This window comes from Onychomys torridus, chromosome 11 (assembly GCF_903995425.1).
Source record: "Onychomys torridus chromosome 11, mOncTor1.1, whole genome shotgun sequence".
NCBI lineage: Eukaryota > Metazoa > Chordata > Mammalia > Rodentia > Cricetidae > Onychomys > Onychomys torridus.
In genome coordinates this window covers 38865692-38880973 of record NC_050453.1, presented here as the reverse complement: position 1 = coordinate 38880973, position 15282 = coordinate 38865692, and the positions used below count along the sequence as shown (strand labels likewise).

Below are 15282 nucleotides of genomic sequence, written 5' to 3'. Positions count from 1 at the left end.
TGTATGTACCAATATTTCCAACATATATCACCACCCACTCTACGGCCACAACCATGTCATGGGCATGTAAAGTTCTGCCCGCGCTGTGGTCAGCCTGCTCCACACATAAAAAGGGGGTCACATCTGGAGAAGACTGATACCAGAGTACAGGAGAGGCTTTGGGATGGGGATCTAGCCCCGCTCACAGCATGAAAACCATACAGTCACATTCCCACAGTGCCAGGATTGCCCCATGATCTCATTTTTTTTAAATGTGTGTATACAATGTCTGTGCAGTATGTATACGTATGTGCATGTTCAAGGGGAGTGGTCATGCAGATGTTGCACATGTGTGTGGAGGGTCAGAGGGCAGTCTTGGGTATTAGTCCTTGCCTACCACCTAATGTGAGGTAGGGACTCTTTATTCTGATGACTGCCAGGATGGACTCTTACACCACCGCCAGCCAAAAGAAACCCTTCCTTCCTCAAGTTGTTGTTTTTTTGTTTTTTGTTTTTTTAGATTTATTTATTTATTATGTGTACAGCATGTATGACTGCAGGCCAGAAGAGGGCGCCAGATCTCGTTACAGATGGTTGTGAGCCACCATGTGGTTGCTGGGAATTGAACTCAGGACCTCTGGAAGAGCAGCCAGTGCTCTTAACCTCTGAGCCATCTCTCCAGCCCCCCCCCAAGTTGTTTTTAACTGAGCATTTTACCACAGCGACGAAGAAACTAAGGAATACAGAGGCCACATGTCCTCTCTTGCCTTGCTACAGTCATATGTACTTCCTAAGAAGAAGCGGGGCACAGAGAACCTGCACTCCCAAAGCTTTCAGAAGCTGAGCCTTTTTCTGTCTGTGGTCACCTCACCCCCATTGCCTCCTGAAACTTCCAAGCTCAGCAATCCTGTTCCCACAATCTGGCTCCCCTTCATCTCCTGCTGAATCTCTGGCCAAGGTCTCACTATGGTTGTCAGAGCCAGTGTCTGCCAATGCCCATGTAATATGCACCAAGAAATGTCATTTGAATAACCCTATTAAAGCATTCAACAGCCCTTGTAGGTAGATGTTATTAGTCTTCCCAAAGGCAAGAGACTTGGAACCATCAATTCGGTGCACAGTAGCCCTTCATCCCCCACTCATCTTCCCTAGGCCTAAAAGACCCTTTTCACTCTGGGTTGGTCAGCATCTGCCAAGAGGTTGGTGCCAACAACCATGGGCAGAAGACTCACCTTGTATACTTGATCCTGGGCCAGGGTCCAGGCTGTGACCAGAACCATGGTGCCACACAAAGCTGTGAACAGATAGTCTGTAGACCTTACACGCTTAGTTTGTTTCCTGCAGCCAGAGATTGCTGATCTCTGAGTCCCAAACTACAGTGGTTTGGCAGACACTGGCAGACAGTGGAAAGCGAACTTGGAGACAGAGTGCCACCCAGTCCCTCAGGATTTTTTTTCCCCTCTGCTCACTGCTAACACTGACCACAGAACTCAACCTTCTTCTGTTTCTCCCTCTCAAAGTAGGATTCTAGGGACATAGAATGTTCTCTGAGCAACAGAATCACAAATCAGACACTGGCTCTGACAACCATGATGTGACCTTGGCCAGAGATCCAGCAGGAGATGGACGGGAGCCAGACTGTGGAACCAGGATTGCCAAGCTTGGAAGTTTCAGGAGGTCGTGGGAGTTAGTTGACCAGAGAAGGGCCTGGCAGGAAGGGATGGGTGGGTTGATGGAACTGCAAGGGGAAAGGGTGACTGTCTGAAAGCATTGGTAGTGCAGAAGTGTCTACCAGGAACCTGTGGGACAGCAGCAGCAGGCATGACAAGGAGATGGCCCCGATGTGGCTTGCCACCCGAATAGGAGAGCATAAAAAGGCTTGCCTGGACTGCTGCTGCCCACAGCTGCCGCTTCTGTGTCACCCAGCTAGCTCTGTGATGCTTAGGGACCTGTTTATTCAGCCCACTGCCATCTGCCCCCCGGACTGATTTGCAACTGTTTAGTTTCAAAGCGTCCCCATGGCAGGAGATCCCGGGGTGTGATTTCCACAGATGTCGGGAGGCTGGGCTCTGGAGGGTGGACATAGGGCACAGCTGAACTCAAGGGATCTGGGTGGTCAGACAGATAATCCTGGGCTCATCACCACCTGATATATGGCTGCTGGTCCCCAGAGGGACCTGCTGGGCTAAGTAATTGCTTCTGTCTTGATTACTGGCTGTCACAAATGACTGTGGCTTGGTCCCTCCAGTGTGTTCAAGTCTTACAAATGTCCATGCACACAGGCACTATCAGGACCATCTGATCGTTACCTTAAAAGGTTTAATTTGTTTAGCAAGGGAATTAGGCTATAAACTATTCAGAAATTATGGAAAGCCACATGTCAAAGAGACCCTCCTGCCTGCAGGTTCCTTCTCTCTCTCTCTCTCTCTCTCTCTCTCTCTCTCTCTCTCTCTCTCTGTAGGTGGGGGTCTGTGTGTGTATGTGTGCATGTGTGGTGTAGGGGTGTGTGGTGTAGAGGTGTGTGTGTGTGTGTGTGTGTGTGTGGTGTGTTTGTGTGTATGTTTGTGTGTGTGTGTGTGTGTGGTGTGTGTGTGGTGTGTATGTGTGGTGTGTTTGTGTGTGTGTGTATGTGTATGTGTGTGAAGTGTGTGTGTGGTGTGTGATGTGTTTGTGTGTATGCTTGTGTGTGAAGTGTGTGTGTGGTGTGTGATGTGTTTGTGTGTATGCTTGTGTGTGTGTGTGTGTGTATGTGTGTGTGAAGTGTGTGTGTGTGGTGTGTATGTGTGGTGTGTGTGTGTCTGTCTGTCTGTCTGTCTGTCTGTCTGTCTCCCAGCAAGTATATAGTTATCAGGAATACAAATGGCAGAGCCAAAGTCTGGCCCCATACGGCATCTACAACCATTGACCAGCTCCAGAATGGTCTCAGCCTGGAGCAACAGGCTCCCATCCTACATCCACATCAGAACTGGCTCCAAGGATCTGACCTGTCATGGCCACAACTTCTGCCTAGAGTGCTGTCTGGCCCTGGGCTTTTTACAGCCCCAAGACCCCAGCCCCCAACCCTGGGACAAACCTTCTCTCTTCCTTTCCTACCACTGCATGGACATCACTGCCCTGATGAGAGTTCATAATGGTAAGTGGCTAGCCTTTGCTTCCTCTTACTCAACCCTACCAGTAACTCAGAAGCACTGGCCCTCTCATTCCCACTTCAGAGATGGCAAAGCGAAGCTCAGCGAAGTCTGACGCTTCAGGTTCACACGGATCATTAACACCTCACTCCTACACGGTCTAAGAAGCCCACCAAGGAGAGGCCAACCTCGTTCCTTAAAGACGAGCCCACATTCAAATCAGGTAAGGAATAGAGAGGTTCTGGTCACTGAGAGACTAGGTGGAGGACACCAGCGAGGAAGACCTGTGCTCAGCCAGCAAAACCACCCTGTGGCAGCCAAATAGCCAGCATGCTGCAACACAGCATCCCCAACCGCAGGGATAAATCACACAGCCCCAAGGACGCTGCCTACCTGCCCTTGGCTGACAGCCACTTGGAGATTGACTGGCTGGGGGAGGGGCCGGCGAGGCAGAGAGAATGCTCACCCATGTAGCTCCCTGGAGCTGTGTCCTTTGCCCCTTGGGAGAGCCCCTTAGCTACCTGTCAGAGTGAAGGCTGCAGGATTGGGGAGGTACCCCCTAAAAGCACTACCTTTCAGATAGAAGCCCTCTAGCATCACAGCCCCCAGAAAGCCCGAGCCTGTCTCCCACAGCCCCTGACAGACCCCTGGTGGCCCAGGGTAGACTGAAGCTCCCCACATCACAGAATGATCTTAAAGTCTTTCCTTTCCCTGGATGCTGTATGAACCTCACAGCCCTCCGCTCCACAGCCATGTTTGTTCTCACATCATAAGCATCCTGTTTTCTCTTTCAAACCACATCAATCAACAGGACCAGTTTCTCTGTGGCTTAGCATCTAACACTCTGCTAACACCCTCCCACACTCCACTCGCTGCCCTACCTGGATGTGAGCCACTCTAGGCAGATACGGGTCATCTCTACCAGACGCTCTCAGAGCTGAAGGGGGGAGAACAGGAGAGTTGGGAGCAGCCCTGGCCCAGAAAGGGGGGGGGGTCTAACAGCCATAGCCTCCACATCAGGGCCAGGTACCCAGAAATAGTCACAAAGCCCCTAGTGTCATGTGGACATGGTTTCCCACTACCTTCTCCCCCACTCTAGAGGTCAGTGTGTGCTCTGGAAAGGCAGAGAAAAGCTGGGTACTTGCTTTTTTTTTTTTTTCAGACAAGCAGCTAGTAAAAGATAGGACAGATGCCACCAAGCACCATCTAGGGTCACCAATCTGCTTCTACAACTCCATTTTGCAAAGTGATCCTATGCACTGAGGATCTTCTATAACAAGTAACATCAGAATTCTTACTTTTCCTAAAGAAAGCAATAAAGCCCAGAGATGTTAAGGGATCTGTCTAACCAGCATAGGAAGCCAGCTCCTGGGTGCACTGTGCTTCAGTTGGTGAACTCCCGGGGCTCCCTGCTTGATGGTGATGACACCCCTACTGTCCATCCTCAGGCTCTGGCCCTGAGACAAGGAGACACACTGGACAAATGGTCTGGAAAGCACTTGCCTAACAAACATGGTACAACAGGATTTAGGGTGCCTTCTGCATGGAGGGTGGCTCTCCTAGCCCGAGACTGGACTCAGTGAATGACATAGCCCCATTTCTATGTATTGGTACCTCTCCCCTTGGGCTTGAGGATTTTATCTCCTTTGGCGAAGAGAAACTAAAGGCTCAGAAAGCAAAAACAACAACAAAAGAAAAAAAAAAATCAACCCGTGATACCGAGCAAGCAGGTCAGAAGTCAACAACCCCGGAAGAAAAGAATGCAACCTCCCCGTAGTAATGTTTTCTTTGGGTTTATAACAACATCGCCCCCTGCTGCCTGTGGCCAGTACTACCACAGCTCCCTGGTGGAAGGACAGCCAAGTCCTGACCCCTGTGGCTCTCAGTTCCCACCCTTTGCTGCTGAGACAATACACGCTTCCAAGGGCACTCACTCTTCACATCACGTTCTTGACTTGCAAACTTCACATAGAACCCAAGTGAGGAATGCCCCTGTGACTATGCAAAGCAAACAGATTATTCCAGGAACTTAGAACCACAGTGAGGGTCAACAGAGCAGGTGAGTCCCCTCCCTGTCTAGGGGCAGGGCTATGCAGCAGCTGCCAGAAAACAAAAAACAAAACAAAACAAAAAAAACCACAGTTTTCTTCCTCTGTTCCTTCAAAGAGCACAGAGAAAGGATTTTCCCCTGCTCTGACCAGTGTCTTCCAAATTCCACACCAGAGAGCACACTGCAGTACGTGCTGATTCCTTTTGCAGAGTTCCCAAAGGTGTGACATCTGGTAGCCAAATGTGACTGGAGGAAATATTCCTGCCGCACCTCTAAGCTTCTCGAGGCAGCACATACTTGTATGGAAGCAGGTGACATCTAATGAGCTATAATAATGAGCAGATTGCCCCTGAACTCCAAATAGGCAGCAGATTCTAAAGTACCAGGAGATTGGGAAGTACAGCTCTAACTGACAGCTTGCTGACAGCCTGCTCCCTCCCGGTCTTTACCTGGGATGGGGTCTGCAGCATCATCAAGAAGCCTCAGTCCCAGGGAATTGGGCGAGATGCATAAATCAAGTCTCCTCACTGGACACTTGGAAGTTGCCAATCTTCCCCTCTGGTTAATGGCCTTGTCTTGACGTTCCTTCCACATGGCACCCCTCACAGAGCTAATGGCCTGCTTCAGCACTGAACCTGTGGCCAGCTCCCTCCCTGCCAACCCCGACCGATGCTGAGCTCTCTTGCAGAACAAAGGGAATAATTACCGCTGTGTTTCTCAAGACAAAATACAGAAGAAACGGTTCACCAAAGCCCCAGTAACCCCGCTGTGGAATTTACTACTGGTTTCTCAAACCCAGCAACGGTCTATGGGCAAAGGTTGGGTGTTTATGTGGAGGAACACACAGGTCCCCAGCCAACAAGGAAGATAAGACAGGCTCAGGGGATTTAGCTCAGTGGTAGATCGCTAGCCTGGCAAGCACAAGGCCCTGGGTTTGATCCTCAGCTTAAAAAAAAAGGCTCAGGAGGAATGAGCCTGCCCAAGTCAGCCTTGTGAGGAGAAGGGGACCACAGGAGAGGGTGTGATGCCTCTCCAGGGCTCCTGCTATCAGGGACTTGTCTCTGAGCTTCCATAGAGGGAACATCACCCTTAAGAGCATAGTCATCCTGCCTGGAGGAGGAAGCAGCCTGGAACACATGCTGAAGCAGGAGGAGAACCACAAGGAAGCAGTGAGTGTGGACCGGAAGCCCTGGGCCATGGAGAGTGCCACCAGGCAGTTCTACCGGAAAGGGGCCCTGGAGAAAGAGTGAGCTGGGATCAGGACCTGAGCTGTTAGGCAAGGCAGCTAATCTGGAGAGGCTTCTGGACTTCAAGGGGAGGGCCACTTAGAAGCTACTCCTACAAGGCCAGGAAAGGGGCCAAGTGAGAGCCAATGTGTGGGGAGACCATGGAGGCAGGGGCTGCTGGGGTACTGGCCGTAGTGAAGAAGGCCTGTAGCCTCCCTCCCCTGCCCTCACTCTAGGCCCCTCCTGGACTTAGGGAGACCCTCTTTCCTTGTTATTCCTTCTCCTAAACCCTTGTGTGCCCCCCCCCCCACTTTCTCAACCTAGAGCAGCTAGACACTGTCAAAACTAGACAGGCCCCTGAGGCAATACTGAGGAGCTCAGGGGGAAACTTCTGATGAGGAAGCCTGAACCCAAGGCTCTGGCAGCCTCTGCCTCTACCACACCTGCTACCCTCACCTGCCAGGCTAGATCAGCCAGAGTCCCTGTGGGCTGTGATGTCTGATCCAGGGACCTCTCAGTACCTGCCCCAGCTCTATCTCTCGGTGTCTGAGAGGGTAATTTAGACTTCGCCTCACCTCTGAAGCTCTCTGAGGCTGTCCCAAAGTTCAGGAACAAACTGGAGGGTGCTGCCTTCATCACAGAAGAAGGCCAACCCTTCCCCAGCCTCTCTGGCCCTCCTTACACACACACACACACACACACACACACACACACACACACACACACACACACACTACTGAAGGAATCCACCCCATAAGGGCTGCCAGGCTGCCTGGCCAAGGCATCACTGAGGCACCAAGACAGACTTTGTCACCCACTGAGCCACAGCATGAGTGAAACAGAGGAGTCAGAGGTGGAGAAAACCAGAGGAGGATGGGAAGAAGGAGAAGCAGTGACGGTCCCCTCCAAAAAAAAAAAAAAAGGAAGAGACGGGGTCGGTAATGTTTGATGAAAGAAATTAGAGGGACCTCATTATTCCTCCTCCTTGTCCCCAGAGCACAGGTGATCAGGAGGCTGTGCGCTGCCCCTCCATGGCTGGTCATTGGTCTCAAATGCTTCAGGACTGGGTGAGCCTCCCTGGCAGCAGGGGTGGGGGGGGGGGGGGGGTGGAGGGTGTTAGTCTGAGTGAGCACCAGGCTCAGGGTCACTAATGTGTCACTCATCCACTCCTAGCCCCGGGCTTGGTTTTCCTTTGGTTGGACAGTCCATGTTGACTAAAACATCAGCCTTAGGTAATGAATGGGTCCTAGGAAGGAACTAGGATTCAGGAAATAAATTCTGGGAGACTCTCCCTGACCCAAAGGCCCAGCAAGATTTTCCTGGTAAACTCTATCCCAGAACGAAAAGTCCAGAACAGCCTTGAGAGCCAATGTCAGGTGACCCTTCCTCCCAAGAATTTTACATATATCCCCCTATTTAAAGCCAATGTGAGATGAGAGCTCTATTTATAGCCCCATTTTACAGATAAGCAAATTGAGGTACACCAATGTTAACCAACTGATTAAAAGAACACAGCCAATAAGTAGTTTCAAACCCAGACAGGGCTGGGCTCTTAACTATCATATGAGACTGCCTCCTCACGTATTTCCATTCCAGACAACAAAACCCATCGAGCCTGGCTCAGATCCCTCAGAAGCAACCTTCCCTCACCTCTAAGGCCAGAAAGCAGCCAAGGAAACAGTCATGAACACTCCTCCAGGTGTAGGGCACAAACTAAAAGCATTTGCTCTGAGAGTCCCCGGAATGATTTGGCAAACCCTGAGCCCCAACTCATGGAGGCAGAAAGCACAGTTCCTCATACAAAGCCTGGCCCGTGCCCTCTGCTACATCCCCGCTCTGAAGAGCCCCAGAGAGGCCAGATGGTAGCAGTGGGGTTGAGGGGGGCCTCAGCAAAGGGCATCACCAGAATTCCTTAAGCTCCTTGGAAACTGAAGACCCTGTTCTCTTTACTGGCCGAGGGAAGGCAGGGCAGCCAAGTGAGGAGCGCAGGCTGTGACTCACTTGAAGAAGTCATCCTTGCAGTAGACGCTCCCGGCCCTGGAGAAGCACCTGTCAGCCAGCTGCATCTGGCAGTCTGCACACTTGAGGCAGGAGCTGTGCCAGTGTCTATCCAGGACCTTCAGGATGAACTTATCCAGGATGTGCTGATTGCAGCCAGCACACTGGGGGATCTCTATGGAGAGAAGAGAGAGAGAGAGACAGTGTGAGCCTTCCACAGCCAGACCAGGTCCTGAAATGGATGCCTCATGGACTCAACCCCCAGGCTGCCACATTTTCACGATTAGGTAGAAGTTGTATTGAAAAACACCAGCCCAGAGTGAACAGTGTCTAGGCATGAATGGAGAACATCTGGCCTAAAAAGCAAATGCTATCAGGAGTGGGGTTAAACCAAGGTCCAGGCCTGAGGGTGCTCAAGGGAATCTCAGCATCTTCATGAGCTGAAAAAGATGTCATGACTGGCCCAAGCCTGTGTCCCCTGGTGATGTTCTTGGCTGTGCTTCAGGCAAGAAACGCACACATCGGTTTTCCAGACTCCCTTCCAGCTTGGGTTCTGAAATGCCAGGGATGGAATCCAGGGCCTCACACATGCTGGACATACTCTACCACTGAGCCACATCCCCAGCTCCCAGTTTGTGTTTTGAGTTGATGGAAGCCCACCAATCAGAGGTACTGCGAGAAATTCAGACCTGAATGAAATGGATGACAGCTGAGGAACAGCCTTGCATCATACTGGTGTGGTCATAGCAGAGGCAAGAGGAGCCGTGGTCCAAACACCCTGAACCATCATGGCAGAGGCAATGACGTTCTGGAGGCAGGTATCATCCCTGGAAGCTCAGTGGTTAGCTGGCTCCTGCAGGCTGAAAGTCACTCAGCACCTGGTAATGGACCATCGTCTACTACAATAAGGAAAGTCGGTTCTGATGCCTGCAACTGAACTCTAACCACTGCCCCATCCTTTTCCTCAGCGAGTCCTGGTTTGCTTTTCCAACTAATCCTATCAAGGGATTGCTTGGAGGTTTGAAAATATCTTGGACCACTACTTCAAAATCTGTGAAATGATCAAGCTTCCGCACTGGATGAACAAAGCGTGCTAGTGTATGCAGTTATTTCCCCCATACTTCTACACACACACACACACACACACACACACACACACACACAACACACACACACGGGAGGTAACAGATAAGAAGACATAAAGGTCCAAGCATTGCCCTCCTCTAGGCTCCTCCAGATGAGCACTCATGGAGTTCACAACCACAAGTTTCCCTTCTCTGTTATAATTAGTTTTTTTGCTAATTGTTTGCACATAGCTGCTCTCACTGGAAAGAGGGATCCTCAGGGCCAGAGGCAGTGCCCTCTCTCACCAATTAGCAGGCCTGGCACAAGAGGACAATTCCACAAGGTTATCTACTAGACAGCAACTGCTCCCTCCAGCTCTCACTACCAACATTGGCTCGAAACGGTTCCCATGTTCCCTCCACGCTCCACAGTGTTGATGAAAGTACCAAATCCAAACAGCCCTTGAATCCTGCACGTTTCTCCACTCATGCCATGCTCAAGAGTGAGATACAAGTTTTAAAATGTCAGCATGGGGAAAACATTGAGGGGGAAAATGACATATCAAAATCTACATAGCCACTGAGATTTCACTCTCAGCTGAATGTCTGTCGTGGAGAAATGAACAGCAAATGTCAGGGAAGATGTGGGTGATGGGAATACAAGTTAATGCAGCCACTATGGAAAGTCCTGTGGATGTTCCTCAAAGACTAACACTAGAACTGGTGGGTGCCTAGCTGCACCATTCCTAAGGACATATCCTAAGCGACCACAGGTAGCACACAGTAGACACCCTGTGCCATGGTTAGTGCAGCACTATTCACCATAGCTGAGTTGGGGGATCAGCCTAGGTGTCCATCAAGAGGTGAATGGATAAAGGAAATAGGGAATGGGTCTAGAGAGATGGCTGAACAGTTAAGAGCACTTCCTGTTCTTCCAGAGGACCTAAGTTTGGTTCCCAGTACCTACACATCAGGAGGCTCTCAGACTGCCCATAACTCCAGCTTCAGGGGATCTAATACTCTCTTCTGCCCTCTGTGGACACCTGCACACATGTAGTATACACACACACACACACACACATGTATGTATATGTGTGTGTAGCATGTGTGTGTGTGTGTGTGTGTGTGTGTGTGTGTGTGTATGTGAGTATGTGTGTCTGAGTGTGGTGGTGTATCCCTTAAATCCCACCTCTCAAGAGACAGAAGAAGACAAGTCTCTGTGTTTGAGGCCAGTCTGAGCTACATGTTCCAGACCAGGCACAGCAGCAATAGGGAGACTGTCTCCAAAAGGGGGTGAATATATTTGCACAATGAGTTTTCATTCAGTCATAAATAATGAAATTAGGACTGAGCAGATTCTAAGGGGGGGGGGGAGATAGGACTGGAGAGATGGCTCAGCAGTTAAGAGTTCAGAGGACCAGAGTTCTGTTCCCAGGCCATGCATGGTATCTCACAACCATCCTTAATTCCATTTTCAGAAGATCTAATACCCTCCTCTGACATCTGCAGGCACCAGCCAGGTACATGGTGCACAGACATGCATCCAGGCAAAATACTCATACACATAAAATAAAACTGATTAACTAATTAAAAAAATAAGTCTGTAAGTAGAAGGAAGCTAGATATACCTGTAATTCCAGCAGCTGGGGGGTCGAGGCAGGAGGATCAGGAGTTCAAGGATAGCCTGAGTTACATAGAACATTTGAGGCTAGTCTGGATTACATGAGATCCTGTTAGAAGGAAAGAAAGAAAGAAAAGAAGGGAGGGAGGGAGGGAGGAAAGGGAGGAAGGAAGGAAGGAAGGAAGGAAGGAAGGAAGGAAGGAAGGGAAAAAGAAAGGTGGCTATTTGGCAAAAGAAAGGAAATGTGGGATCAGGGAACTAGAGAGATATGGGGACAAACAAATGTGATCAAAATACATTATATACGTGTATAAAAAGCTCACAATGAAGCTGGGCGGTGGTGGTGCATGCCTTTAATCCCAGCACTCGGGAGGCAGAGGCAGGCGGATCTCTGTGAGTTCAAGGCCAGCCTGGGCTACCAAGTGAGTTCCAGAAAAGGCACAAAGCTACACAGAGAAACCCTGTCTCAAAAAACAAAACAAACAAACAAACAAACAAATCTCACAATGAACTCATTATTATGTATTAATATATGCTAACAAAAAATGTCTTACAAACATCCATGTTCAGAGAAAGCTTTCTTAACTATCAAGACACTCATTTGAACTTGGGATGTTTGCTAAACATCATCAATAGTCCTGTAACACCCAAGTGGCCACCTTGAATCCAATTAAACCCCAGACTCACCTGCCCCTTTCAGAGCCTAAATACCGCCAGCATTTGTTTGAAAATCAGATCTGCTAGTGTGTGCCTTGCTCCGTGACTACTTTTTCAAATACCACAAGGGAGAGACACAGGCTGGACACTCGCTAATTATCCCAGTTTGCATTATAGGATTTCTTTTTTCTTTCTGCTTCATAGATTTTTTTTCCCCAAAGCCAGGAATGTGACACACACCTGTTATCCCAGCACTTAGGAAGCTGAAGCAGGATTGAGCGCTTGAGAAATTAGGCTATCTAGCAAGGCCCTGTCTCAAACAAAATTAGTTTTCCTCTGTGAGAAAGGCATTTTTTAACTGCTAAGTACTTACGGAAGAGTTCTAATTGCCAGTGATAGCGACTTAACAAGAGCGACCGGGAGGTCACAGTGTTAATTCGTGGATTCTAGAACCAGACTGCCTGGGTTTGAAAACTGGCTCTGTTCGTTCACCTTGGACAAATGACCACCTGCCTCAGCTCCTTACTTGGAAAACTGGGGAGGTGGGGTCAATATTGCGCACACAATGCCGCCCAGCATGCGCCCCAGGACTATGGCTGTGAAAGAACAAACACCGGGAAAAAGTCAGGAGAGGGCAGGGTACACAGCCAACCTCCATGGGGTTCTCTGTGGTTACAAGATGGACCAGCGCACTAAGGCGGGCAATATCCTGCCGGTGTGTCTGCAGGCTTGTCTGTCTGTCTGTCCCTTCATAAGCATTTCTCCACAAACTCACTGCCCTCCAGTGCAGATGCAAAGCATGACCATTGTAGGGTAACCCAGAAACACTTGAGGCATACCTGCCAGCCATAAAGTATTTATCCCCAACTCCTGTGGTCCCTCTCTCTCTCTGGCCACCAGGGAGTGCACCCCAGCCCCCAAGAGGCGAGGCAGGCTTGGAAAAAGTGCTGGCTAGGAGAGATTGCGGGGAGGCACAGCCCTGCGGTGGATAGCCAGTTCAAGCCTATCCTCCAGCAAGGGACAGTGGCTGGTCCTGTCCTGAGGTGGAGGGTTGGGCTGGTGGAGGTCAGTTAGCAGGGATGGCTGCTGTCACCTATCTGGCAGAGAGAGGCAGACAACTCAGAAGCCTTCCAGATCGAGTAAGTGAGTCAAGGACAGAAAGATGCAGGGCCCGGGGAAGCTGAACAAGGACCCTGCAGGCGGGTCACGGTGCAGCGCCGGTGGCCATTTGACTGCAGAGCAGGCTGCGCCAGCCACCTGCCACCATCGCCGCGGGGCATGGGCGCTGCTCCGCAAAGCACAGTTAGTGACACTTCGGACAGACGCCTCACCGGAGACTTCTTTGTGGAACCGAGAGAGCGAGTCAGCCGCAGGATTCCCAACAGGGGAACTGGGTGTCGCAGCGGGCTTTCTCTTGGCTTCCCAGGGCCTCAGCCTAATCCTACCCCCCAATTGTTTGAGGGTAGGATATGGCTGTATTTCTCCTCCAACCTACAAATGCATGTGATGAGGGCGAGGATGTATGGCCATAAAATTTATTTCGAGCAAGGTACCTAGCGGGAGACTTAATATGATGGGTATTCGAGAAAGAATACATTAGGGCTAATGTATGCAGGGAGCAGCGTCGGCGGCGGAGCGGGAGCTCAGGGCACACCGCCGAGTAGCAGCACCAAAGGCTGACTGGGCGATCCAGTCTGCAGCTAGGAGACAACACAGCTGGTCAAGCTGGGACACCCAACCAGGGGTGGCCAGAGGAGGCCCGGGAACCAAACTATACCCTTGGGTTTGGCACAAATGTAAGGTATAGATTAAGGGCACATTTTATGTTCAAAAGCCTTTCCAAATGTATTCTGCTATCAACCGAGAGACATGACGGAGACACAGAAAAGGGGAGATTTTTTTAAAGTAAAAAATAAGTTAGGGACAGTTGGAGAGACCTAGATGTGCAACAGTAAGAATAGTAAAACCAACCGGTGTGGCGGGCCTGCTGTAAACGGTAGCAGGTCTCAGGTGGATTTTAACTCCAAGTTCACACAACTAAGCAGAGAGGATTGTGTCATACCCCACCTCAAAGATGAAGAAATGCCTGCCGGGTCAGCAGTGTAGCCAGAGCCTAAGCCTGGCTGAACTCGGGAAGGCAGGCTAACCCCTGGCCAGTGCTGAAAGGGACTGACCCCCACACCCACCCACCTTACATTTCTAGACAGGAAATGGACTCTTGTGCTACCTAACATTTGAGCAAATGCAAGTATTTGAGACACACATTTAGGATTTGTTTCATCATGGGATAAATGCCTAATGCCCACAGGAGAGCTGGGAGCCAGGAAGACCCTGTCCATGAAGAGCTCCTGGGAGGAGCTGGCTTGTTGATGGCACCTGTCAAGTTCAGACCCATCCTTCCCCTCAGAAGGTGCTGATCTGGGAACTCAGACCCTGCATTCTAGGCTACCCAGCCCCATTTGATTAGCAAAAAAAATGAAAATTATCTGCAAAATTTTCAAACAGCTACAATGTCTTTTTTGGTATATGGAATTATTATTGTTGTTGTTGTTTGTTTATGATTTGGAGAGACTAACCAGGTCATGTAACCGTCCCACCAAGAAATAGAGCTGCACACACCATTTTAGAGGCATGAGACTTTCCAGCTCTTTAGTAATCTCAACTTCTGGCAGTTTTTAGAAACATCTCAAAGTCCTCCTTTGGAGACTGGAATTTAAGAAGATCCTTAGAGTCACTAAAGACAGATTCTGATCTGTAAAGTCAAGTCCCAGTAAGAGGAATCATTTCATTTGAAGTGGGACTTTTAATCCTAGGGCACACAGTATGTATCCTGTGGTGATGGTCTCTGCAGACAGCAGAAACTCAGAGATAGCAAAAGAAGGTAACAGTGATGCTGAACCACACACCAGAGCAGTCCTGCAGAATGGCATGGCTCAGGCATGGACTTAGGTCCAGCTGCATGTACACATAGGCACCCTAATTACCCATGCAGATCTCCTCACATACAGCCACACTCTCATAGTCTCAATAGACAGAGATGTGCACTACACACAGAGAAACACAATCACAGATAAACAAAGACACATCCTGAGACACATACACCTATGCACAAGCCTTATCTGGCTCAATTCTGTCATTTTATGGAGGGCAAATGAAGGCAGAGAGAGAGTCTTGAAACTGATATTTTGTAGAGTGACTAGAAGATAGATGAGCCACTGGCCAAAGGTTGCACACACACACACACACACACACACACACACACACTCACTCACTCACTCACAAATACTTAAAAACACACACATGTACACAAGTGCAAACAGGCCACCTGTTTTGCACAGATGTGCACACATGTGTAGCAATGCATATAAGCATGCATATATACATAAGCTAAGGCATTGCCATTTTGGCAAAAAGCTAAGCCTGAAGTAAATGAAGCATGGTAGAAAAAAAAGCCGCTACTGGCCCAAGGGCGCTGTCCAGCCTGGGTTGGTTGTGGGAGCAAGCGTGAAAGACACAGAAAGCTCTTGGGGAGGAGAGATAGAGGGATGGATGGATGGAT

At 49.7% G+C, this 15282-nt stretch overlaps 1 protein-coding gene across 1 annotated transcript in view; it reads right to left on the bottom strand.

Annotated features, from left to right (window-relative positions):
- Positions 1-15282, bottom strand: part of Lhx4 (LIM homeobox 4) — a 40823-nt gene that overhangs the window by 14687 nt on the left and 10854 nt on the right. Inside the window, exon 2 of the mRNA XM_036203020.1 lies at positions 8385-8556. Coding sequence (XP_036058913.1) covers positions 8385-8556 — 172 coding nt within the window. The remainder of the gene's footprint in view (positions 1-8384; positions 8557-15282) is intronic.